Here is a 26,725-nt window from a genome sequence, read left to right as displayed (position 1 = left end):
TCCTTCCTAGAGCCCAAACCCGACCCCGCAACACCCCTGTCCAAACCCTCCAGGGACTCCCTCGTCCCAGTATCAGCCCCCGCTCCTTGTGCAACATTAAAGGCTCGATCAGCACCGGTGACCAAGCCCAACTCAGGCTGCCCCAGGCTCTCTATTGACTTCACTCTCAGGCAGGCCCTCCGCAGCTCAGCCTCAGAGGATAAAGGCCAGAGGTAGAGAGAGAGAGAGAGACAGAGAGAGATCATTGAAAAATTTGATTCCTAGGTCCGACCATGCCCGAAGCCAGAAATCGCTGCACTTGTCGTTTATGTGAGCCAAGAAATATCACAACCACCTTTTTTTCTTTTTTTTTTTCTTAAGTCGGTTCGCTAAGGTTTCTGTTCCTTGGACCATCTCCTTCCTGCAAATACCCTTCTTGGCTAAAGTGAGCCAGGGTGGGCTTGCGGCCAAAGGACCCTAACGACTGCCGAGGGTCTTCACGATCCAGGCCCACGACCTGGCCAGGCTCCCCATCCCCACGTGCAGCCACGCCAGCCCACCCACCCCTCCCCTCCCCACCTCTGCAGGGGCCCTCCACATCCTTCCCCTCTTTGTTTACTGCTGCCTGCCCGCCTTTCCAATCCCGCTGGGCGAGAGGTCCTCCAAGAAGCCTTCGCTGATTGTAGGGGTCTCTGGGACTCCCCCCATCGTGGTGTTGGCCGTGGGCTATTATAATCATCATGGATCTGTCTTCCCCCACCCCAGACTGTGGGTCACTGGAGGCAAGTCCGACCCATTGCGGTCACCCCCGGTTCTCAGCACAGGATCTGACTCCAAGTAGGCACTCTCTAGGTGAGTGGAGTTCACACCTTACCTGGGGAGACATCAGGGTACTTATGCGGTCCATGACTTGTGATCAGAAACAGTGCAGGGTCAAGAACTCCCAGCCCTTGCCTACACCACATTTTAACGAATCACATCAGGGGGACCTGGGTGGCTCAGTCGGTTGAGCGTCGGACCTCGGCTCAGGTCATGATCTCGCGGTTCATGAGTTCGAGCCCCACGCAGGGCTCGCTGCTATCAGCACGGAGCCTGCTTCGGATCCCCCGTCTGTCTCTCTCTCTCTCTCTCCTTCCCCCGCTTGTGCTCTCTCGCTCTCCCTCTCTCTCTCTCTCAAAAATAAATAAACATAAAAAAAAAAAAAAAGAATCAGGTCAGCCAAAGAGAAGCGTGATGCTGCTTTATTGAAATTTCTTCCCCGTCACACACAAAGCAATTACCCAAGGGGGTGCTGGCAGGGAACCTCTTGCACAGCCCTCTGCCTCTGTATCCCCCTCTCAGACCCCAGAGAACGTGCCTCCATGGCCCCGTCTCCGCCTTGGGGTCAGCGTCCTCAGAACCCCGGAAACAGGAAAAAGAGGGGGTGTTGGGACCAAAACCTTCCCTTCTGCCATCACCAACACGAGCGCCCGTGGCAGGGTCTGGGCCCACAAAGAGTCTGCCTGCCTAACCTGTGGATTCAGTCCAGCCAACGGACCCGCCTGGCGTCAGGGCTAAATTTCTGCTTAAGCACAAGCACTGGGCAGGATGGAGTCCCCTGTGCCGGGACTGGTGACGGACGGGCCAGCCTGCGGAATGGACTGGCAGTCGCTGCGTGACTATAGTGACCACGTGCGGCCAGCTGCTGGTGACGACAACTCTTCGGCAAAACCATCGTGTGTCGGGACGGTTCCGTGACGAGACAACCGTTATTTCCTGGAAGTAGCTGCTGGGTGACGTCTGGCAAGTGCCTGAATGTTCATTTGCGCTAACAATCGCTCAGCCGCCCAGAGGCGCCCAAGGGAGCAGCGTGGGCGACCAGTTGCCGGGGGCGATTGCATGGCATAGTTTGGGGGCTAATTTGATTTTTAGCATTGTTATTATTGAATGCTGTCCCTAGTTTAAAACTGACTGATGGGCGGCGGACCGTAATTGTTGAAACAAGCCGTCTGAAGAAATCGGAACGCTGTGCTTGGTGGAGGTGGAGGGGGGGGACCAAGAGGCGATGACTGAGCGGCATTGTTTGTTGTGTGAACGGACAACGGCCTGAAAGCCAACGCGACGGCTGTTGCTGTCTGGACAAACCACCTCCCCGCACGGGGAAGCGTATTTTGATTTGACAGCCACGTGGCGAAAGCGGTCAAGTTGCAAGTTGTTTAACCAAACCCCCCCGAACTTAGAATGACGAACAGGTGAGACAGGTGCTGGAGATGGAAACGAGCCGAGGTTCGTTGGACTGAATTTCTGAGGGACTCCGGGAGCCACTCCGCTGACAGCGTTGACCCAGTCGTGAGCATCTCCCAGGCCCCACGGGAAAAGCAGGCCAGCGAGGGGGACACAAGCCGGTTTGTCCTGAAGTCAGCCGGGCGGCTCACCCCGGGGCCGCAGGGGCCACCAAAGCGAAGAAGCGGCTTGCGAGACAGCTCCGCCCCTCCCAGCACCAGGGCTGGGCCTGGCAGGCGTCACACCTCCGAGTAGGGGGGTGGTGCCGGGTCCCCGTCCGGGGTCTTGTATGGCAGAGACACGGCTTCCTCATAGGATGGCAGGACCGCCTGGGAGCGACAGAGAGATAAGGGTTGATGATTGGCTGGAAGGAACCAGAATGCCAACCTGGAGTCAAGAGGCTCCAACCCCCACCTCTGGCAAAATGGATGACGGTGACCAGCACCTTGCCCACCCAGGACCTTGGGTACTTACTATGCTTGACACTGCATGCACGAGACAGGGGCAGTGTCTATCCCTGTAGGGGACAGACTGGCCTCTGCCTGTTCAGCTTCAAACCCCCTTGTTTTGATAACCATGCACCATTTTCCCTGGGAAAACGCTCTCGGTCCACATGCTTTCAGAAGAATTGGCCCCACCCCTCAGATCCAAGGACATGCGCCCTGGGTGCAGCCACGCAAAGTAGAATCTCCTCCCCCCTGGCTAGCATCATTGGTTTGGGGATAGGCTTGCGACCCAAGCTGGTCCATCAGGCGTGCTCCTGGGACTTTCTGCTGGGGTTGCTGAGAGGGTGGGATGTCAACCTAGGGATTTTGGCAGCCATTTTGCCACCACAAGGAAAGGGCTACCTGAAAACGTAGCCAACACTGAGGAGAGGACAGTCCAGAGACGGAGAGAATGAGATCTCACCAGAGGTCACAACTCAGCCAGCCTGAGCCAGACTTACGCTGGACGCTCAAGTCCTGGGAGCCAATAAATTCCCTGTTATCACTTGAGTCAGACCGAGTTGATTTCTGCCATTGGCGACCAACAGACTCTTGGCTAATACAACCCCCATTTTACAGAGGAGGAAAGTGGCCCCAGACGTTTAGACCAGCTGCACTTTGCCCATCACATCTCCAATCAGCCGCTTCTAAGACCGCCTCAACCCTCTGCCCAGAAGGCCCCTTCCCCTTTCCCAGCTAACTTGCATCAAGTGACAGTCCAAGACTTGGTCAAGTGTCACCTCTTCCAGGAAGTCTTCCCTGATACCCCAGAGGAGACCAGGTACCTCCTCTATGCTCCCATTCCCCCCCCAACGCTACGCCCCGAGTTGCAATCAGATCTCTGAATCTGGATTCACTCTGGGCTATGCACTCCCCCAGCACAGGGTGGCGTCTTAAGTCCTCTCTGCACCCCCAGGGTTGGATATAAGGCCACCAAAGAGTCAGAGGCAGAAAATATTGAATGCATGCATGAATAACATCCTAGACTATCAGGGCCAAAAGAGATCTTCCCATTTCTTCTGGTCCAATCATCTCACAGTGGAGAAACTGAACCCCGGGGAGGGAGAGAGGCTTGCCCCAAATGACACAACATATGGCAGGGCTGGGACCTGACCCCCCCCCCACCACCACCACCACCACCAGGCTCACCTTCTGGAGCGTCTTGGAGCCGCTCCTCTCCTCGGCTGAGTTCATGTACTTCATGAAGTTGTAGCATCTCCACACGCACTTGAACATGTAGACCTGGAAACAGGCCCGGGTCAGGCTACGCTTTGCCGGCCCTTCTTCTCGCTGACCCAGCACGCCTGGGACAGATGCTGGGCACTCCCCGGGGAGCCCCAGCTCAGCCCAGAAGGCAGCAACCGGCCACTGCTGCTCACGCCCTGGTTCCGGTTGAGGGGTGCCTCCCCGGCCAGCCCCAAGCGTTCCACACACTGTCCTTTTCACTGCCCCCACAGACCTAGCGCAGAAGGGGGCTTCTGGGGGCTTCTGGGTCCCCCTCCAGTCTCCCTGGCAATGGTCCCACAAATCAGTCTTCTCCACCCCCCGAGCTGGGAAACTCCCCACCTCCTGAGACGACCCCGTCCTTCTTGAGACAGAGCCCGTGGTGGGAAACCTTTTCTCCCAAAGTGCTTAGGATATGTCATTTGTTAAAGCAGATTACAAAACCGTGTATGCAACAGCATCCTGCGTTTATAAGGGCAGAAAAAACTATATCTACAGATGTATACATCTGGCAGATGACGTCAGCAACTGTTTTCTCTTAGCAGTTGATGTAAGAAGGGGGGGGGGGGATTTTCCAAGGTGGGGAGTGAAGCCCCCAAGGGCCTGTTCAAGAAACAATAGCCAGTAGGTCTCTCTCTACCCCTAAACCACCCCCAAGGAAGGAGAGTGGGTCCCGTCTCAGGAAGCTCTCTTGTTTTACGGAACCCCACGATGAGGACTTAGAGGTCGCAGGAATAAATAAAATGAATTCTAAAAGAATGAAGTAGGAGGGGCCTGGGGAAACCAAGCAGGTGGAGGGTGGCCAGTGAGGCAGCGTGTGGGACGCAGAGAGAGCTCCCACCCAAGGGGGTAAAGAAGAGGAGGGGAGATGGGGGGAGGGGGGTACAGGGCAGTGTGGTGGCCTTGATGTATGACGTCAACCCCCGCGCTGGTTCCCCCAAGCCTTCCGGAAGGTTCTCGCTGCACCTCACTAAAGCCCTTGCACTGGGTTCGCCCTTAGAGGGAAGGTTCGAAGGAGTGAAGTTCCATTTCCAGGCTGGCATTAGGTGACAACAGAGATTGCTCAGGGCTTTCCAACTGAGGGAGGCAGTGACGTCCGGTGACAGCCACCCACATGGAAAGACGGGAAGGAAATACACCCAGATATCCGGACGTGGTCCCTGGGCGGTGGTGGGTGGTGAGTTGACTGCCTCCTTTCTGCTCATCTTGTCACAGTCAGAAAAGAACCCTCTTTAAAGCCCCGTCTTCTGCCGAGTCGACATCAGCCTCCCCGCGGCTTTGGGACACGGGTTCCAGCGCTGGCCTCTGGAATCCCCATGAGGGTCCTTCAGGTATTTGAAGACAGGGATCATGTCCCCCTTGACTCATCTCTCTTCTCAGCTGAATTGCCCTGGTCTCCCTGACTCCCTCAGATGGCAGAGTTTTCTTACCTCCCCACCCTCCTGGTCATGCTGCTATTGACACACTCCAGTCTGTCCTGTTTCTCTAGGAAGTCTCTAGAGTTCTTATCTCTCTAAGAACTCTAAGGTCTAAGGGACCCGACACGGGACTCTATCCTCTGGACCGGACCACCTCTGAGAAGAATAAAACCACTCGCCTCCCTCCCTGTCATCACCCAACCTCTAGTAACATGACCTCAGGACCCACCTACATTTTGGTGCTTGAATCACAGAAAACTGTGACGGGGCGAAGCAATATTAATTACGTCCCTTTCACAGATGAGACCCAAGGCCCAGAGAGAAGTGGCTCGAACACCAGCTACACAGCTAGCAAGGGGAGAGCTGGGACTCACATCCAAGACTTTCTGAATCTGATTCCAGACCAAACAACTCCTCCTTCCCTGGATCAGGGTCTCTCCAGGTTACAGGTTAAGTCCTTGACACCTGAACACGGGGCGGGGGGGGGGGGTCTTCACAGATCCCCTCCGTCTCAATGGGATGTCCCTGGGGATCCTAAGTGGGGTCCAAGGAGCTGGTGTGGGAAGGCTGGAGTAAGGAGCCAAGAGCAGGGAGGGCAGCAGCGGCTCCCCACGCTTCCCAGAGCCGGGGGGGCAGGGCCTCTCACCTTCAGGATGAGGACAGTGATGAAGGCGATGGAGAAAATGATCATCATCTTGATGAACTGGCTGTGAGCCATACCCTCCTGGCTGGGGAGATAGTTCTGCAAGAGATTTGGGGGCCACGTCAGCGCCTCTGCCCGCAAGGGACTCTTCCACACGTGGAGGAATGACACAGGCGTGGCACAGCCATCATCCTGCCCGACCCCTGCCAGGGGTGCGACCTACCATCAGCCCCAGGCGACAGGCGAGCTCAGCAAGCCCGCCCACGTGGCTCTTTCCTGGCTCGAGCACCCGGCCCCCAGCTGCGGTGGGGCCACGCCGATGCCCTTCTCCAGAGGACGGGCTCCGGGACGAGGGCTCTGGGAGGTACGTCCCAGCCACACCAGTAAGCCGTGTCGGGAGTGGGTCCTCCAGATCTAGTCAAGCCCTTGGCGTCCGCGGCCCCCTCCCCACCTCAGGTGTAACCTCACGAGAGACCCTGAGTGTGAACGACCCAGCTGAGCCGCTCCCAAATTCCCGGCCCTCGGACCCAGCGTGAGACAGCAACGGTTAGCCATTCCGCGTCACTAGGTTTGGGGATGATTTGTCAGACCGCTAGAGACAACGAGTATTATTTCTGCGGTGCAATTCACACAGCAGGGCTCCCCCTGGGATCGAGCGGGGCCGCCCCCCAAGTCGCGCGTCCTCCCGGCTTCTCCCTTTGCCTCCCCGGCTTCTCTGACTCCTTTTCAAGTGACGTCCTGAGAGCTCTCCTTCGAGAAATCACCCCCACCAAGAGTCCTCCTCCCAGGCCCCGCTTAGGAAGGGGGCCCAGCCTGAGCACCGAGGCACAGAGAGGGGAAGCAGCTTGCAGAGCCGGTGATGGGCGCCGCCCCCTAGCCCAGACTCACCATGTGGTTCATGGCCTTGAAGTTGAGATAGGTGGGGACTTCCATGTAGGAGCTGCAGAGTGTCAGGACGCTCAGGCAGAAATCCAGCAACTGCAGGGTCATCAGGGGGACCTTGGGGGCGCCCTTGGGAGGGCAAGGGCGGGAGGAAGGAAGCAAACCGGCAGTGAGGCCCTAACCCAGAGGTCCCGGGGCTGTGGGGCACACGGTGCTCCCTCAGCCCGAGAGACACTCAGCCAAGGATGCTGACGACTGTCCAGCCCACAGTACCCAGAAAGAAACGGACGCCCGTTTCTCAGACATTCCCACCAAGGGCTGGTGGCAGGCCCCGGGGGGGCTCCCGCGGCCCAGCCCGGGTCCAGCAACTCAGTCTCTTCCAGGACAACAGTTAGGGAAAGTCTGAAGGTGACTTTTGGGGCGCCGAATCAGGGACCGGCACCCTCCGTCACAGGCATTGGCCCTCATCGTTGGCGTGAATCGTCTTTAGCCTCCTTCCTTCCGCTAGGTCACGAAGGAGGGACAGAGCAGGGGCTGGGGACTGAAATGGCCATGCGCCCTTCCCTGTGGTATAGCATCACGTGTGGCTGGCATTTGATTGCCCGCAAGGCGCTGAGCGCCCCGGATACACCTCCCTCCCTGAATGCCCATAACTCTGTTGATGATGTGCCATCATGCATTTTCCAGAGGAGGAGGCTTGGGGTGATCCGACGGGGCTCGGGCTCATCACCCAGGGAGGGGCCCCGGGGACTCCCACCCTCGCCAGCCGGAGCCCCTACCACCTCCCCCAGGCAAGGGGGGTGGTTGTGGGACGTGGGTCAGGGTTGGGTACTCACAACCCTGCTGCTCCGGGAGGCAAACTTGAGGTAGGAGGGCAGCTCGATGTAGGAGCCCAGCAGAGTGAGCAAGCACAGGAGGAAGTCCATGATTTGCAGGGACAGGAAGGGCAGCAGGTACTTCTCCCGGTTCTGGAAGACAGGCCCGGCACGGTCAGGGTGTCCTGTGCAGCCCGACGCCCCCAGGGACCCCCCGCCCTCACCGGCAGCTCCCTCCCCCGGGGAGTATAGCCCTCTCCCAAATCATCCCCTCCTGGCTCAGCTGAGGTCATTCCTCGTGGACCCACACCCCGGAGTGAGATTCTGGGGATGGGGAGAAGGTAAGACCCAGGCCCTGAATGCAAGGCGTCTCGATGTCCCAGGAGACACAGGGAACAGTCCCCACCTACAGAGATAAGCGCCCCAGGGCCTTCGGGGGCAGGGTCTGACTCAATGTGTTCTCAAGAACCCAGCAAGGAAGGGCTTTGTGCCCATTTCACAGATGAGAAGGGATCAGAGAGGACTTCCTAGAGGTGGGGACACTGAGGCTAGATCTGGAAAGAACCACAAGGGGGATGGGAGGCGACAGGAGGCAGAAGGGCCGAACAAAAGTCCGGTGGTGGGGAAAAGTCTGCACTGGCTTAAATGGTGGGACCCTTCCCTAGGTGACCACTCCCAGGGGGTCCAGTCACGGTGAGAGGCCCTGGGAGGCTGAGGCCAAAGTCCCTCTCCTTCAAACTGAGGGGGCCAGTATGAGTGCATTCGAACCCGCTGTTGGGGACAAAATCGCAGAAGGGGTGGTTTTGTGGTTTCTCGGGTGGCTGTCTAAAATCACTCAGGAGGCCACCAAAACAACCCAGACTCCATTTCAGAACCTTCCAGACGCCCCGATCCAGTTTTCTAGCTGGACCACTTGCGCCCCGCGACCTGCCCTGCCGAGGGTAAAATCACTCCCTGGGTACCGGGCTTCCGAAAGAGCGGCATTGGCTCAGGGAGTGAATGGTGGCAGTTCAGGCAAAGTGGAGGCATTCCAAAGCACCCCCAAACCATCCACTGCCCCACCGCTGCTGGCCTGTGAGTCCCGGGCCACCGGCTCCCCAGGACACCCTTGCTGGGTTCTGCTCTGGTGCCTGTGTAGTGAGGCCCTGGCTTCCTGCCCCCTGGGGGCCGAGGGACAGACTGGTTCCTCTTCACAGGGGGCTGAGGCCCAGTCTCTCTCTCTCCCTCTCTCTCTCTCTCTCTCCTGCTAGCTGGGTGAAACAGAGCCAGAGGCGTCTACACCCCACCCCACCCCGCCTCTGTTCTGGTTCCTCTCACTGATGACAAAACCCGCTGCTTTCTCGTCCCCAGGCCTCAAAATGACCCTTCTCTTTCCCCTGTCAAAACTCCCTGCTTGCATTGGCAGCTTACGAGCATGTGGGTCACCAGCTAGTACAACCAAAGCATCCGTGTGCAAGCCCCCACCCATGGAGCGTGCATTTTAACGGGGAACCAAGGCCTCCATCCTGACGAGTCTGGTACAGAAACGAGACTTTCCAAACGGCCAGGAAGCATGGCGATCTCTAGGGTGCAGGGGCGGGGAGGGGGGAGTCTCCCAAAATACCCACCTCCCACCCTGTTGGCAGCCAGTGCTGCCCACTCAGTGGGTGTGAACAGGAAGGGGGGCAGGAGGGCATCTGGGGTTCCTTGCCAGGCCCAGGTCCGGACACCCGTCCCCTCCCCCCACCAAGCCCTCACCTTGACCACTCCGATCAGCAGACTCAAGCTGATGACAAAGAGCATGGTGATGAGCAGGAAGCTGGAGATCAGGTTGGCTGAAAGGCAAGGGAAAGCAGTGAGCAGCCCAGAGGTGCCCCCAGGAACCCCATGCAGGTTTCAGGGACCACATTTTGGGAGCCACTGGTGTGGTGGCTATGACAGTGAAGGAGCAAGCCCAGGCCCTGGCCTCCTGCAGTTCTCAGTCTTGGGGACTACTAAGGCAGCAAACAGAACATTTCGGGTAACACAGGATGCAGGGTAGGAGGGTGGCCCGGGTCTGCCACCCTCGGGCCCAGGGCGAGGTCAGGGAAGCTTTCTGAGAAGGTGGCTTGTGAGTGGAGTGACCAGGAGTCCAAGGAGCTGAGACGGGGCTGAGCTCGGTGTGGCCAGCACCACCAGAGCAGGGAGCAAAGGGACGCTGCAAGGTGTAGCCGGAGAGGTTCACCGGGGCTGGATCCCACCATGGGGAGGTTCTAGTTTATTCCAGGGTCGTAGGCAGCCATTGACAGAGGGAGGCAGGAGAGTCCTGCCATCACCTCCCTGAGCTGGTTAGGTTTGCGAAGCACCAGCCTCTCTGCTCCCCCACCTAGAGACTTGGGTGGGGACAGATCTCCCTTTGCCGATGAGAGATCTGAGGCTCAGAAGGGAAGGGGCAGGGCCTCAAACCCCAGCCCGTCTACCTACCGCCAGGGCCCCTCCCCCTCCCGGGTCCCCTGGACCTACCGAGCCTGAGGTAGCCATTCTGCCAGACCCTGCAGGAGGCCTTGCCGTGGGCCACCTCCACGGAGTGCTCGATGAACAGCAAAACACTCATGATCTGCGGGCAGACAGAGCGACCATCAGTGAGGCCCGCACACCCCCACCCCTGCTCCCGCCCACCCTGGTGGCAGGCAGTCAGGGACCTGGGAGGAGGCTCCTGGAGGAGACGGAAGGCCAGGTCCGTGGAGCATCCCGGATGAAAGTGTGGCCTAAACAGATAAGACGGCTCAAGCCCATAGTCCTCCTCCTTCCTTTTCCCAGCTGTGTGAGCTTGGGCTAGTTACACAGCCTCTCTGTGCCTCAATTTCCCATCTGTAAAATAAGGATAGCACTAGTAGCTACCTAAGGTTATCATGAGGAATAAGTCAGAGCATCCCAGGAGAGCACTTAGAACCATGCCTGGTTCTTGATAAAACAATAACTATGACTATTGAAGGTCAAGGTTGGTGGCGGGGGGTGGGGGGGGGAGGCTCTGAGGGCTCTCGCCAGTGACTGGCCCCTCTTCTGCACCTTCTTTTATAACAGGCTCTGGGCCTTATGGGATCTTAGTCATGGCATCTGAGCATCATAAAGCTTCAAGCTCTTGGAATTCTCAACACAGGCCTGGGAGCACCTGATCCATGAATCCCTGGGGAGCCCTGTCAATACCAATCCCCAGGTGCCCTCAATTTCTCCATCTGCAAACTGGGGATAATAATGCCTGCTTCATACAGTTGTAGTGGAGCCAGATGGAATAATTCACTTGAAGGACCTATGCTTGCTATTATTATTGCTATTATTCCCACTGGACTGAAGGTTCCAGGCAGGGAAGGCTTGTGTCTCTCTTGCTCACTGCTCTAGCTATTGTATTGGATGGATGGATGGATGGACGGATGATGGGTGGATGGATGGATGATGGATGGATAGATGGATGATGGGTGGATGGATGGATGGATGATGGATAGATGGATGGATGATGGATAGATGGATGGATGGATGATGGATAGATGGATGGATAGATGGATGATGGATAGATGGATGGATGATGGATGGATAGATGGATGGATGGATGATGGATGGATGGATAGATGGATGGATGGATGGATGGATGATGGATAGATGGATGGATGGATGCATGGATAGATGGATGGATAGATGGCTGATGGATAGATGGATGGATGATGGATGGATAGATGGATGGATGGATGGATGATGGATGGATGGATAGATGGATGGATGGATGGATGGATGATGGATAGATGGATGGATGGATGCATGGATAGATGGATGGATAGATGGCTGATGGATAGATGGATGGATGGATGGATGGATGATGGATAGATGGATGGATGATGGATGGATAGATGGATAGATAGATGGATGGATGGATAGATGGATGGATGATGGATGGATAGATGGATGGATGGATGGATGATGGATGGATGGATAGATGGATGGATGGATGATGGATGGATGGATAGATGGATGGATGGATGGATGGATGATGGATAGATGGATGGATGGATGCATGGATAGATGGATGGATAGATGGCTGATGGATAGATGGATGGATGGATGGATGGATGATGGATAGATGGATGGATGATGGATGGATAGATGGATAGATAGATGGATGGATGGATAGATGGATGGATGATGGATGGATAGATGGATGGATGGATGGATGATGGATGGATGGATAGATGGATGGATGGATGGATGGATGATGGATAGATGGATGGATGGATGCATGGATAGATGGATGGATAGATGGCTGATGGATAGATGGATGGATGGATGGATGGATGATGGATAGATGGATGGATGATGGATAGATGGATGGATGGATGATGGATAGATGGATGGATAGATGGCTGATGGATAGATGGATGGATGGATGGATGGATGATGGATAGATGGATGGATGATGGTTGGATAGATGGATAGATGGATGGATGGATGGATAGATGGATGGATGATGGATGGATGATGGATAGATGGATGGATGATGGATGGATGATGGATGGATGATGGATGGATGGATGGATAGATTGATGGATGATGGATGGATGGGTGGATGGATAGATGGATGGATGATGGATGGATGTTGGATGGATAGATGGATGATGGATGGATGGATGGATGGATGATGGATAGATGGATGATGGATAGATGGATGGACAGACAGATGGACAGACAGACGAATGAACAAACCCCATCCAAATCTTATGGGCCTGAGTGTTGTGGCCCTGGTGACAGTTGAAGTCCAGCCACAAAACTGCAGTTTGAAAGGACCTTGGATGTCACCTTGCCTGTGCCCTCCGCCATCCAATGTGGGAGTCCTGTGCCATGCGGCCTCTATTTAAATACTTCCAGCCAAGGGAACTCAGTCTTCTGTACGTCCGTGTTCTTGCAGCAGCCTTCTGTTCTTCCCCACCTCTACACACAAGTCTCCAGGCACCGTCGGCCCACATTGAGAATCACAAGACTATCTCCTTCCTTGTAGTGGTTGCCCTACCTCTAGTAATATGGCGTGAGTTTACACAGGCTTTCTGGGTGGCCCTGCACTAAGTAACTCATGCTCAGCTGACAGGCAACCAAACACCCACCACCTGTTTCCCCCCTGCCGATTATGTGGGTTTGGGTTTCTTTGTTTTTTGTTTTTGTTTTGTTTTGTTTTGCTTTAGCTCAGACACAGGTCTCAACTTGTCTTCCTGCCATGCTACATTCTGTTCAAGGGGGGGCACAAAGGGACAGCACAGAAGAGTGATGAATTGCTGAGCTCCAGGTCAGACGGAGGTGGATTTCAATCCAGCTCAATACGTGGCCTTGGGCAAGTCATTTCACCTCTCTGAGCCTTCTCGTCTGGAAACTGGCAACCCCTGGATTCAGTGAGGAATAGTACTGTATTTGCAAAGCACTGAGCCTGGAACCTGCAGTGGGGGCTCATCAAACACAATCTGCTTTTGGCTGAGGGGAGCTTACATGAGGTGCTGCAGCGGTACCAAGACCAGGGTGCCAGGGGGTGGACAGCAAGCTTGCTGTAGCTGCCCTTCTACCTGGCGCGAGCTGAGCCAAAAAAAAGGCTCTGTTTCACCAGAAAGGTTGAGAGCAGCCCCGAGCGGAAGGCAGATGCTGTGAGAGCTGCGGCTGGCACCCACAGGAAACGGCCCCAAGAGAAAAGAGCTGCTTCCTCAGCCCCTAAAAGCTGGGGTTCCAGCCCCTCGCAGCCCCCACCCCTCAAGTTCACCTTTAAGGAGGGAAGGAGGAAGCGAGGTAGATGACAGCTCCATCCGGGACGGAACAGAGCACCCTGTGAGGTGGTGAGCTCCCCGTCCCTGGGGGTGTGAGAGCAGACCACAGATAAGACGCAGCTGGGCTTAGAAGGGCACATGGGTATCTACCAGGTGTGGCAAGAGAAGACTCTGGAAGTCCCAAATGAAGCTCAGAACCAGACAATCCCAACCTCCAGTTGCTCGAAAGAGCCTCTGCCCATTCATTTTATAAGCTCCCCTCTGCTTGTTTTGGAAGCTCAGAGAGGTTAGGTGGCTTGCCCAAGGACATACAGCAAGTTGGGGCCAGAGTGGAGACTGGAATCCAAGTCTCCCAGTGCTCTCCTGATTCCTTCGCGCACACCCCACTCCCCAAAACACCTCAGCACCCCTGCTAGCCAGTACCCCAGGGGGTGCAGATATTTTGACCATGCACCTGTGTCAGTAAAACCCTTTGAACACACTCCTCTGTATTTCTTCATTTCAATTTTTTTTTAAACGTTTATTTATTTTTGAGACAGAGAGAGAGAGACAGAGCATGAACGGGGGAGGGGCAGAGAGAGGGGGAGACACAGAATCGGAAGCAGGCTCCAGGCTCCGAGCCATCAGCCCAGAGCCCGACGCAGGGCTCGAACTCACGGACCGCAAGATCGTGACCTGAGGTGAAGTCGGACGCTTAACCGTCTGAGCCACCCAGGCGCCCCTATTTCTTCATTTCAAAACCGAATGCACATGCCACTGTTCTGGTTACCACGAACATCGTAAAACACACACACACACACACACACACACACACACACCCCCAGAAGTTAATAAAGGATATAGTGGAAAAGTTTGGAAATTCTAATACTGTCCTCCTGAGGTCCCAGCGGTCACCTCGGGTATCACCGCACTTTGGAGACCAATGCTAACCCACAGCCGTCCCCAACCCCTCAGTTCTGGTCCTAAACATCTCTCACGGCCCCCCCATCTTGCCTGCCATCCTGCCATTAGCATCACAGTCACCCCCTCCCTCCCCACCTCCACCCTATCCAATGACCCCGAGAAGAGGAGACAAGGGCAGGGACCTTTGTGTACCCTGACCGCATGCTATCCGTGCCACCCACACCTTCCCGACGATCCTCCCAAACGCAGCAAAGGGACTATTCTGAATACTCCCACCCCCCACTTCACAGATGAGGAAAGCGAGGCTCAGAGAGGTCCAGTGACTTGTCTGTGGCCTCCAGCTGGTAATCTGTAGGGCCAGGATTCAAACCCAGGCCAACGGGCCCGAGATTGGATTCCTTCTTCCACTGTCCTTCCAGCACCTCCGAACCTCCCGCCTCTGCCTGAAGCCTGGCCCGCTTCGCCACTCCCATGCCTGCGCCGGGGGCAGAGTCAGAGGGGCCCCAACCCCCTCTCTCCCCGCAGTTCCTGCGAGGTCAGCAGGTGCCGGAAGTGGTCTTCCTTGCGTAAGAATCACCTTCTTACGGGCTCAGCCTTCCCTCCATTCCACCTTCTCAGCAGCCCTATAAGGCACGGGAGGTAATTCTGTCCCCCAAGTGAGAGCCCCGAGGCCCAGAGAAGGCAGGAACCAGCTCAGAGCCCAGCAAACTCAGAATCTGACTCAGACGCTCTGCCGGCCCCTAGCCTTCAGCAGAAGACACCAGCCCCAGTCCAGAAGAAAGACAGGAGCCTCCGCTCCCTAGGAGATGGGAGGGGGAGGAACTGACACTTATTGAGTACCTACTGTGTGCCCAGACCTGCACACACAGGCCTCCATCGCAGTCTCCCAAAACCCTGCGACAGAAGCCACATTTTCCCCATTTTACAGATGAGAAAATGGAGGCTCCGAGAAGAGAACTCACATGGCCGCCGGGGATCTGAACCCTGTTACCTGGGCTCCCAGGGTCCAGGGCTCCACCCAGGGCCGAGTGGGCCCAGCCCCTGGTCTTACCAACCTTCTGCCCACCCTTCCCCCGGCAGCTCTGGACACCTCCGACTCCAGAGCCGGCGGGTGGGGCACCAGAGGCCTCCCCCACTGCCTCACTGTTGTGTAACCCTGCCCAGTTCCGGACTCCTCCCTGCCTTCAGTTTACCCCCGCTGGTCATTGAGGAGGGTCACCCCCATTTGCACCACTGGGATGATCGAACTCCTTGCAAACTATGGCAAACTATGGCATGTGACACCGAGGCCACCCAGGGTGGCCCCCTGAAGCTGTGCTCTGTTCATCCGCAGGCCCTCACTGTTCCACCCAAGCCCCTACCCAGGAGCCTTGGCGGTTCCCGGAAAGTAACTGGTGTTCCTACAGTGTATGCTGGGAGAGGCCCGGAGACCTCAGGAGCCCCGAGGTTCCAGGCCCCTGGCCGCCACCTTCCCCCTCGCCCCTGCCACACCCCTGCTGCTACCCACCTGGACAGAGAGCTGCCTTCTCCCGGAGCTTTGAGGGTCTGGCTGGGCCCTGGCCCACGACCCCCAGGGACAGGACAGGGCTCCTCTCCTCCCACAAGCCCACTCGCTCACCTGCTCCCCCAGGGCGGCGCCTTTCTCACTGCCTTTTCTCTTCGGCGGTGAGATCATGCAGGGAAGAGCTAGGGTGCCTAGGTCAGGTGGTCCTGGGTCCAACCCGAGCTCTGTGCCTTCCAGCAAGCCACTGACCTCTCTGAGCCTGCCTCCTGGGGATATCAACCAGACCTGCCCCACAGGGTTGCGGTCAAGCCAAATGACATCCCAGCACGGGGCCAGGCGTCCCAGCAAGTGCTCCATAAACCAACACGGTTGGGCCGCGTTCGTTAACCTGTGTAGGCGCTCATTCACTCCCTCTGTTTGTTCATCCAAGAAATGCTCTCTGAGCACACAATGGCCCCAGGCCCTGTCTAGGTAAGCCACTCACCCTGGCCTGGCCCGCTGGCGTCACAGTCCCCAGGGGAAACCATGGGTGACCAGTGTGTTCAGAGTCACGACAAAGGGCCTGCAGAGGGCTGAGGGTCCCTGATGAGGGAGTGATCGCCACTGTCTGGAAGCCTCACGGAGGGTTTCACAAATGGGAAAAGTTGGAGTAGGGTTTTGAGGGTTAAGTAGGAGTTTCCCAACAGAGAAGAGAACAAAGCATTCCAGGAAGAGGGAGCATCACAATGCAGAGGCCCAGAGGCTGGCAGTGCAGATCCAGGGAAATTCGTGGGCGGGAATGCCTCTCCCTGAAGGAGGGGATGTTACCAGTGGGCAACTGAGACCCCGAGAGACACAATGACCAGCCCAAGTCCACACAGCAAGCCTGTCGCAGAGCCGGGATGAGCCTCCTTCCAGACACCGAGCCAGGGCTCAGGCGGCAAGACCACATTAATCCTGACCGTGCTCAGCCCCCCCCCCCGCCGCCACCCCTGCTCTCCATTCCCCCCTCTCACCCCTTCCCTCTGCTCCTCCCTGGGCTCGGTCCCCACGCCCAGCCCTACCCTGTCCCTTCTTTCTCAATAAACACAACCTCCCTAAGCTGAGCAGGCCTGGAAGCTGGGAGATTTTCTGTTTTCCTAGTGATTCTGAGAAGCAACCGACAGCTAGAGCTGAAATAGAGGCAGCAGGGCTCGTAGGGTGAGCGGCAAAACCGGGGGGTGGGCGCGAGAGGAACGGGGTGGCTACGGAGTATGGCCGTGGCCATAGTGGTGGTGACCCTGGCGACCTTGCTGGGGGGTGAGGACTGGCTGTCACGTGGCTGGGTTTGGCGTGGCGGAGACAGTTACGATGACGTGTGTGACCACGGCTGTGGCAAGGGTGGGGGGTGACAGAGGCAACTCCAGCGGACCTGCTGGAAAGTAGTCACGGACATCGTTGCTGATGTTGATGACGTGGTGACATCTCGATTCGGTTGTGCTGATGGCAGTCACGGGGAGGGTGGTGGTGACATGTGACATTCCCCGACTCTGGGGCTCAGACACCACTTCCCTGACCAGGAAGGTGGGCCTGACCTCCCGGGGCTCAGGACGCACCCCCTCAGAAGCAGGCAGGCAGGGCCCCGGCCTCTGAGATTCCAGGGGGGCCGCCACTTACAGAGACCCGCCCCTCGGTGAGCACCTACTACGTGCCAGCTGGAGCGGGACACTTTCCCGGCCTTTCACTTTATCGACGCTTCACAAATCCGCGAGGTCAGACTGTCCCCCCCGCCCCCACCGCCCCACCTACGTCCGAGGAGAGCAGGGGCCTGGGTGTGAGTTGGCTGAGTTTGCACAAGGAGTCAGGCCCGGGCTTGTCCTCGACCCTCCCTCCACACGTAGCGCAGCTTGCAAAATGGGAGATGAGTCCCAAGTGCACACCCCTTCCCGCCCCTTCTCCCTTTTCAGGGCTGCTCCAGCCAGACCCTGTGTCCTCCGGCTCTGGTGGCCTAGGGACCCAAGGGCTCCTGCATGCTTGGACCATCATCATCATCATCATCACTTTCATCATCGTCGCGCCATCACTGAAACTCACCTGCCCACTCTGTTTCCCCTGCCCGCCCCCCCCTCCCCGCGTATCTGGGAGGAGGAAGGGAGAAGACAGCCAGATGTATCAGCGTCAAGAGGAAGCTCTCCTCCCCCACCCCCTCCTCTGCCACCCCATACTTCCTGCCGAGGCTTATCGGGGCCAATGGGCGGGGGCCGTTCCCCCACAGCACTACCGTCCCAGTCACCTCCCCAGCCCGCCCAGAGATCATCTGCCAGGGCTCCCGGAGTCAGGGCTCGGCTACCCTCCTGTGCCCCAGAGCCAGCTTCCCCGCCCGGAGGCTGCCACTCTGCCGTCCTCCCTGCCACCCCTGCCCCCTCCACTGTTCGCTGACCAGCAGAAGTGCCTGTGTGTGGACACCAAACCACCAGTCCCCATGGCCACGGCCACCCTATTTGTAATAGCCCCAAACTAGAAACGACCCTCCCGCAGGAGGACAGGCAAATACCTGGTGATGTATCCGTTCAGTGAAATATTACACGGCAGGGCTGCTGGCCACACACAGAGGAAGATCACAAACCCAGTGTTGAGGCAAAGAAACCAGACACAAAAAGGCACCTGCTGTGAAATCTCATCCCTAGTTAGTTCTAGAACATATGTGGGAAGAAGCCAGTGGGGCAAGGGCGGTGATGAGGAGATGTCACCAGGGGCCTCTAGGTGCTGGCCTTGTCCTATTTTGTAATGTGGGTGGAGGTGACACGGGAGTGTTCACCTCGTACAAGTTCAAGATGTGCACTTGTGATAGTTATGTAAGTTATACACCAATAAAAGGTTGGCAAAAGCCAAATCAAAGAGCGATTAGCTGGTACCTACTATGTGTCATGCTCTGAGGATTACAAAGATAAATCAGGCTTCCGGGCCCCCAGGCCCGAAGACAGGAGCCACGGGGCCCAGGAGCTGGGGGTGAGGAGCCACCCTGGGATGGGGATGACTATTGGGGGTTCAGGGTCCGGGACTGGGGGCTCCAGGAAGGCTTCTGAGAAGCAGTACGTCTTAAAGACATTTTCTCCCAAAGGGCAGTGGGAAGGGTGTTCCAGGCAGAGGGAAGGACAAGACCAAAAGTGGGTGAGCCCCATTCAGGAAACTAAGAAGTTCTCTTGGGGATTGTAACTTGGGGGCCATCCATGCCAGGCACCCAGTAAGCCCCCAGGAAACGGTAGCTGCCGTGCGGCTAGGCTGGTGTGGGGGGTGTCGGAGACATGAGGGAACAGGTGATTTTCCAGGGGCCGTGACTTTGGGACTGGCAGAAGCCCGAGAAAGACCACTCCAGGCAGAAAGGACAGCTTGTCCAAAGGCGGGGAGCTCACAGAACATGATTCGGACGGCGCGTGCCTCGGTTTATCACATTGTAGCATAAGGATCGCCAAGATGGGAGCGCTCCGTGGGGAGCGTCTTGCTCCGGCCCGGGCTGTCTGGGAGGGCCAGCGTTCTATCCTCAGGGACCCCCTGCCCTCCACATGTAACAGCCCAGCAAGACCTTCCCTTTGCCCTCTGCCCTCTGCCCTCGGCCCTTCCAGACCTGCCCCTTATCCTCACTTCAGCCTTGTGAGGCAAGTTCTGTTTTTCTCATTTTCTCCCCATTTTGCAGGGAAAATCGAGACTGTGTCTTTACACGTGGGCTCTGAGTTTCTACGAACGAGCCCCCCCCCAGATCTTACAGTTGACCCCTCCCCTGTCACTACCAAGAAGCCGGCCCCCCCACCACCACAGTCTGGGCCGTGAGCAGGACCCCCGGGCTCTCGTCCTTCATCTGCCACAGGCTGCAAAGTCGACTGGCCCCTCCAAGCCTGTTTCCTCTCCTGCCCAACGGGGGCTCCAGCGTTAGCTGCCATTTGTGGGGCGCTCGTCAGGGGCTAAGCATGTCTCCACCTGGTTTCCTGTGAGTCCCGGAATGACCCCACACTTCTGGGCCACCGGCCCCCACTTGACAGGGGGGGAATCTGAGGCTGGGGGAGAGGAGGGATGGTCTGGGCCGTAGTAGGGCCGAGGACTGGCAGGGCAGGGAGCCAGAACCTTCGCCTATGCAGCCTCTCGCTCAGCCTTCGGCCTCATTGGGCGTTCCGTGGGCCCCTTCCTCACAGGAGACCAGCACAAGCTTTGCAGTGAGCACAGAGCGAGGCTCTGGTCCCAGGACCTCAAAATAGAAGCCTCACCTCCTGGGTGACTGAGGAGACGTCACCCCACCCAGACCCGGCCCTCCAGTCATGGGGCCCAGTCCGAGTGGGGTGGACGCCCTCCTCCCAGCTGGTGCCTCCCTTAGCTGCGGCCCTCTGACAGCAGTGGGTCCTTCCAATCCAGGTGATTCCTGAAGACTGGGACCACCACGCACACCCCATGCCCAGAAGCCCCTTCCTGCCCTTCCCTGGGGCCTGAGAACCAAGGAGTGGGGAAGAGGACAAAGCCCAGCCTGGGGTCTGGCCTGTCTTCGCCCCCCTCAGGGGGTAAAAAAGTTCCATCGCCCAGCCCTCCAGGTCTGGTGACACAGGAAACGCTTAACTTTGCCCCCCAGGGGACGCCCTGCGTGCAGCCCCCCATGGGTCCAATGGGTCTGACGGCCCCCTCGAGCAGCTGTGTAGGCCTCCAGCATTTTATAAGTTAGCAGGTGGGGTGCACATCTCCGAGATGAGGAACAGAGCTCAGTTCCAACGGGGCCCCTGGCCACCCCCGCCCCACCCCCACCGGCCTCTTCACACCTCCAGGAAGGGCACAGAGCTGCAGGGCACAAACCAAGGCCTTTCTGCCCCACATGGGGGCACCAGGCGTGAAGGCGGAGGTTCTAACAGACTTTCATCAGGGACTTTCCCCACCTGGAAGTTGGGGCCTATTTTTAGGCCCCAGACAGACGAGCTTTCAAAGATGCAGTCTGCTCCCCCAGCCCACTCTGGGCACCAGCCGGCAGCCCCTCCCTCAAATGGGGCCGCATCAGCTCAATGCCCCAAAGCAGTCGCCCTTGAGGCCGGGGCTACTGACCCCATTTAGGAGATGAGGAAACTGAGGCCCCAGACAGCGAAGTGCCTGCCTGCGCCAGGTCACCCCGTAAGTTAGGAGACGGCTCTATGATTTTCAATCCCAAAACGGAGCGGAAAGGAGAGCCCCTGGGGGATCTGAGAAAGACAAGTCAGGAGGGCTTCCTGGCGGAGGAAGCTTCCCGTGAGCTGGACCATAAAGAAGAAATGGGTAAGAGGAGAAGACTGGGTGAGGAGACTGGCTCCCTCCCTGTGACCTGGAACAAACCAGGAACCTTCCTGGACCTCTGCTTTTCTCATCTATAAAAGGAGAGGACTGGACCAAGCAGAGATCCCTCCTTTTGGCTATGAAGCCTGCAAGAAAAGAGGAACTCGGCCCAGCCTCCCCCCACCACACCTCACAGCCATCCCTCCCTAAACCCCAGCTTCACGAGCTTCCCCGTGTTCCAGACATCACATGGTCTCTCCCACCCCCAAGGCTTTGCTCAAGCTGCTCTCTCGACCTGGTCTGCACTCTTCTCCCCAGCACCCCCAAGCTCGGGCCTGCTCATCCCTAGCACGCCAGCCTCCTCCAAGAAGTCACCCCTGAATCTCCCCTCCCCCGTCTGTTCCGGGACTGGGATAAGGCCCCTCATCTGTGCCCCCAGAACAGTCAGCACCGTCATCCAGCAAAGGCATTGTCACAGTCGTCCTTGGGCCTGGAGCCCCTCGAGGTCCAGACCCTGGTCTGGAGCTCGGCACATAAAAAGAAGGCATGTTGGAGAACGTATCTTCATTAAGGACAGGCTCCTTCAAATAGTAAGATGGCTTTACTTTTTTTTGCCAATTTATCGGGTTTTTTTGTTTGTTTGTTTTTGTTTTTTTTATTTATTTTTGAGACAGAGAGAGACAGAGCATGAATGGGGGAGGGGCAGAGAGAGAGGGAGACACAGAATCGGAAGCAGGCTCCAGGCTCCGAGCCATCAGCCCAGAGCCCGACGCGGGGCTCGAACTCACGGACCGCGAGATCGTGACCTGAGCTGAAGTCGGCCGCTCAACCGACTGAGCCACCCAGGCGCCCCTTTTTTGCCAATTTAAAAAGCAATATACTTGAGCAACCAAATAAATACAGTAGCATTGGATGATAACCCAAAGTACAAAATAAATATCCGTGAGTTTCTACTGCTATAAATAAGTAAACCGTTTCGTATTATTAACACATGAGGAAAACAGACGAATCTCCCATGAGAAATTCCAAACGCCCTCAAGAAATAACTTCCCATTCTTTAAGTGACTTTCTCCCCCAAAGGAGAGTATGGAAGGCGGGGCAGGGGGGAGAAGTGGGGGCAGTGGGGAGAAACCTGACGATCACGACTGCCGCCAGGTGACCAAGGTCACCGTCAACAGTGCTAAGACACGTCAGGAGTCCATACCTTTGATATGATGTGCTGACGATGGCCCCTTACCCCTGTGGTCTTCCTCCCAAAAACACCTGACCCAAGCCTCACCAAGAGAAAACCCTCAGACAAGTCCCATTTGATGCATATTTGACAAAACGTACGCCCAGCACGCCTCAAAACTGTCAAGGTCACCAAACACAGGGAACATCTGAGAAACCGTTCCAGCCAAGAGGAACCTAAGGGACATAAGGACTAAATGTGACACGGCATCCTGGATGGGATCCTGAGACAGGGAAAAAAAAAAAAAAAGAAAAAGATGTTAGGGAAAAGCTGAGAAAATCTGAACAGAGTGTGGACGTTAGTGCGTCGAAGGCGACCCATCAACTGTGACAGACGAGCCATCGCATAAGGTGCTAACACTAGGGGAAAACAGGTGCAGGGCATACGGAACTCTGTACTATGTCTGTGACATTTCTGTAAATCGAAAACTGTTCTAAAATTAAGTTTACTTTAAAAAGTCATACGTGTGCATTGTACCGGACACGAAAAATACGGGAGTGTAGAAACAATTAGAGCTTTCACAACCCTGGCAGCCCAGAGACAGCCAGCCCCGGCCTCCCTCCCTCCCCGGCCTGGTGCTACAAGGTTTTGCAACCACAGCGGGTGTAAGCTTTTTCGTCCGGGCAGTGCGTTCCTAATGGGATTCCAGGTGCCTTGGAGGGGAGAAGTCAGGGAGGGAGAGATTTCTGAGCAAAAGGGCCTTCCGGGGATCCTTTCCTCTTACCATTGATTTAAGACAGGCTTTGGGTTGCAGACAAGCCGGGGCCAAAGACCCAATTTAAGCCTCCCCAGAGAGGCCGAGTCTATGAATAGCTCTTAATGTTGTCACCCATGACTGGCTCCAGATGACGACAATCTGGGCAATCAACACATCTGGGCAATAGCTTCCCTTTTTCCATCCAGATGTTAGAGGCCAGGACTGTATACCTGTCCCCCCAGTTGCTCAGTCACAAGAAAGCCCCCAGCCCCCCTGCCCTTTCTGGGAAGGAGCAGAGGACGATCCCCCCATCGGAACCAACCAAGGACCCCAGACAGCACTGCCCGGTACAGCTTCCTGGCTTCTCCTCTGTTCTCATGCTTTATGTTCTAGAACATCCCATGGCTCCCCGTGGTTCACATTACAGACACTGGGAGTGACTTAGCACCCGGGAGACATTTGGTAACGTCTGGAGGGATTTTGGGTTGTCACAACTGGGCAGGTGGGGGGAGGCTACCGGCACCTTGTAGATAGAGGCCAAGGATGCCGTGAAACGTCCCGCAACGTACGACAAAGAATTCTCCAGCCCCAAATATCAACAGCACCCTACCCCGAACTCCCAGAGTCCTCAGCTTGTCACTCGGAGCCCCTACCACCACCTGCACCCCAAGCCAAAGCCTCCAGCCTGGGCTGTGTAAGTGTCCCCTACACAAGCCACCACCCCTCAGCCTGTGCACTTTGCACACCTGTGCCTCACCACCCCCCATACGCTACGCCTCCCCTAATGGCACCTCCTCCAAGGAGGCTTCCCTGGTCACTCGCCCACACTTTCTCCAGCTCTGCGGGCAGGCACTGATGTCGCTTCACCACGTCCTGGTGAGGACCTCACGCAGCGTGGTCAAGAAGAACTCTCGAGAGTCGCGAAGCCTGGGGCCTTCAGGACAGAGGCCAGGCCCAAGCAGCCTGCATGTGGACGCGGTCCCACCCGCACAGGGATTTCTTTTTCACCTCGAGCCGGTCGCCAACATGGGAACGCCACAACATGGGGCATAAAAGGCCGTGTTTCCTGCTTCTCTGAATGTCAGAAGAGCGGCTGCTGGGGCCCGCATTCCTGTGTGGCAACACTCAGCGGAAGCAGAGACCGGCCACCGGGGTAGACCCAGAACAGGGCCCCGAGGTCACCGCGGGTCCGCCCGCCCCACTACGCTCACTTACGCGACCTGTCCGGCCCGTCAAGAGGCTGGAGTCTGAAACCTCTGCGCCAGTCCACATCCCCACCCCTCATTTTCTAAAGGGGACACGGAGGCCCGAGAGAGAAACTCGTCCGAGGTCACACAACCAGTCAGTGGCAGAGCTGGGGTACGGACCCGGGGGCCTTCTCCCCCACAGGGACGCCGCGGGGGCCAATCACCGTCCTTCGGAGAACGCTGCCCAGTCCGAGCTTGGAGAGGCCCTAAGGATTTCACATGGGGACAACCAAGGCGCCATTCGCTTCTCCCAGGATCACTCTCACGCCGGCGGGAGCTGGGCAAGGCAACCTCTGAGAAGCGCCCCAAACCGGCATCACTCCAAGTGCCCGGCAGCACACTGTGTCGGAGGCACTGCTCACAACACTGCTGTGCGCCAGGCACCCCGACCCTCACAGCCAGAGAGGTATTACTGTTTTCAATGAGGAAACCGGGGCCCAGAGAGGTTAAGTCGGCGGTCCCCAGCGGCACAGCTCGGAAGCGGGGAGGCGAGAATTTGCACCCAGGAGTGGACCCCGAAGCTAGCTGTGCACTGATCCGCTGAGGAGCCCTGCCCCTCTGAAGGCCGGGCTCTCGCCACAGCCCTGCCTGTCCTGCCCAAGACAGGAAGCAGATGCAGCCAGACTTCAGCAGTTTCCAGCAGCCCACCACAACAGAATGCCGGATTTAGGCTAATTTTGAGGAAGCCCTTCTAGGCTCATGAGAGAACTGTTAACCACAGGCCCTGAGTCACCCTAAGGAGGAAGGCGCCTGGGTCTGGGGGAGCTGGGTGTGGCTCGGAGTCGTGCGGTGGGGTAGACGGGGTCTGGGCAGGAGTGAACAGAGACCCCAAGCTTCACCCACCGAGACAGAGCGGGGAGCCGCTGGCCCCAAGGGGCTGTGGCTTGCCCACAGTCGCTCCGAGCGAAAAGACAAAGGCTCCACGCCGGGGGGGGGGGGGGGGGGGGGGGGCGGTTTGCACACCAGCTTCCAAAGGGGAACTGCTGGGCTGCTCTCCCTCAGTGCGGGCCAGGCAAGCCACCCCACCCCGTAGCACCAGATCTCAGATCTTCTTTGGTGGTTTGGTGGGTTGTAAACCAAGAGGATTCAGCCCCCTCCCTCCCCGCCCGGAGCACAAAGGAGAGGGTCCCACCTTCATCCCCCCGGCGGCCCAGGACCCCCCACAGGAAGAGTCAGGCTGTGCCTGGGGCCCGACCCCATCCCCTGGCAACAGCCCCAGCCCACATTTCTCCCGAGATGCCTGGCTCCCGACGCACTTTGCCGGCTGCTGCTGCCTTTGAACCTTGAGGCTGTTCTTTTGTCCCATTTTACAGAGGCAGAAACTGAGCCTCAGAGACAACGTGAGTTCCATTCGCTCAGCATGAAGACCCTCCTCCCACCACTGCTCCACTCTGCCAGCTGCTGCAGGGCACCCCCCCTTCCCGGCTTGAAAAAGGGGAACCTGAGGCCCAGAGCAGGGAAGGGATCTGGCCGGGCTCCCGCGGAGAGGTGGTGGGCAGCGGTCCTCTCACCCGAGGGGGTCAGTAGATTGGGGCCCTCTCTCTTGCACATGCACACACACACACACACACACACACACACAGCCTCCCCGCGCCCACCCGCCCACTCACCACATGGTAGATGGCCAGGGCGGTGGTGGCAATGCGGACATTGAAGCAGCAGCAGGTCTGGCGGACGGCAGCCGTGCGGGGGGCCATGGTGCTGCCGTCCCCTGCTCCTAGGCACTGAGGGAGAGAGCCCAGCGCCTGGAGCAGGGCAGAAAAGAGGAAGCCGCCAGCTACCCTCTTCACTTCCTTCCTGCCCCTCAGACAGGCAGGGGCCGGGTCGTCACCACTGGGGCGGGGCAGCTGGGAAGGGCTACAGGCTGCCTCCAGCACCACAGCTGGCCCTTTGCCAGCCCCGGGGGGCTGGGGAGGGGCCTCCAGGGGAGGGCAGGTCCTTGCACCTCCATACGTACCGTTCGGTAGAGCTGGGGTTGGAGCAGACTCACGCCCCGCTTACTGGACGCTCCCCATCGCTCGTGGAAGGCAGCGTTACCATTTTGTAGACGGAGGAACACAGGGCCAGAGAGGTCAAGGCAACCACCCCAAATCGCACAGCAGTCAGTGCTGGTGGCGCAATTCAAACCCAGGTCGGCCTGGCTGCAAACGTAGCTACCGCATAGCGTGCTCCTGGATGAGTTGCTCTCATGCTCACCTCTGTCCTTTGAGGGAGGTCGCATTACCAGCCCTAGTTTACAGATGAAGAAACGGGGGCCCAGAGAGGGGGAGCGACTTGTCCAAGGTCATGCGGCCAGCCCATGGAGGAACTGGGATGAAGGGGAGCCGACTGCTCCGAGAGGTGGCCCCTTGGAGCTGGTGTTCTCTTCACTCTACGTCCAGCCTCAGAACGTGTCCTTCCTGAGCTCTGTCTGAACCAGGACAGAATGATTACTGAGCAAAGCCCTC

General features: G+C 57.5%; 1 protein-coding gene across 1 annotated transcript; it reads right to left on the bottom strand.

The window, feature by feature from the left end:
- Nucleotides 1–1,204: 1,204 nt before the first annotated feature.
- Nucleotides 1,205–26,057, bottom strand: LAPTM5 (lysosomal protein transmembrane 5). Its single transcript, XM_060624546.3, has 8 exons — nucleotides 25,889–26,057; nucleotides 10,190–10,283; nucleotides 9,446–9,522; nucleotides 7,730–7,861; nucleotides 6,900–7,022; nucleotides 6,015–6,110; nucleotides 3,876–3,968; nucleotides 1,205–2,570 (listed from the first exon to the last, which is right to left on the bottom strand). Exons 1-8 carry the CDS (start codon nucleotides 25,973–25,975, stop codon nucleotides 2,481–2,483), a joined length of 792 nt encoding a protein of 263 aa, XP_060480529.3. The 5' UTR covers nucleotides 25,976–26,057; the 3' UTR covers nucleotides 1,205–2,480.
- Between the last annotated feature and the right edge of the window lie 668 nt (nucleotides 26,058–26,725).

The sequence above is a fragment of the Panthera onca genome, chromosome C1 (genome assembly GCF_046562875.1).
Source record: "Panthera onca isolate mPanOnc1 chromosome C1, mPanOnc1 haplotype 2, whole genome shotgun sequence".
In the NCBI taxonomy this organism is placed as follows: Eukaryota; Metazoa; Chordata; class Mammalia; order Carnivora; family Felidae; genus Panthera; species Panthera onca.
The sequence above is the reverse complement of the archived record's forward strand: the minus strand, read 5'-3'. Positions and strand labels throughout refer to the sequence as shown.

Coding starts and splice junctions, on each gene's coding strand:
- LAPTM5 (XM_060624546.3), bottom strand. CDS start 25,975: ATGGCCCCCCGCACGGCTGCCGTCCGCCAGACCTGCTGCTGCTTCAAT. Junction 9,523..10,189: donor GAATGGCTACCTCAGGCTCG/GTAGGTCCAGGG, acceptor CTTGCCTTTCAG/CCAACCTGATCTCCAGCTTC. Junction 3,969..6,014: donor TCACTGTCCTCATCCTGAAG/GTGAGAGGCCCT, acceptor GCCTGTTTCCAG/GTCTACATGTTCAAGTGCGT.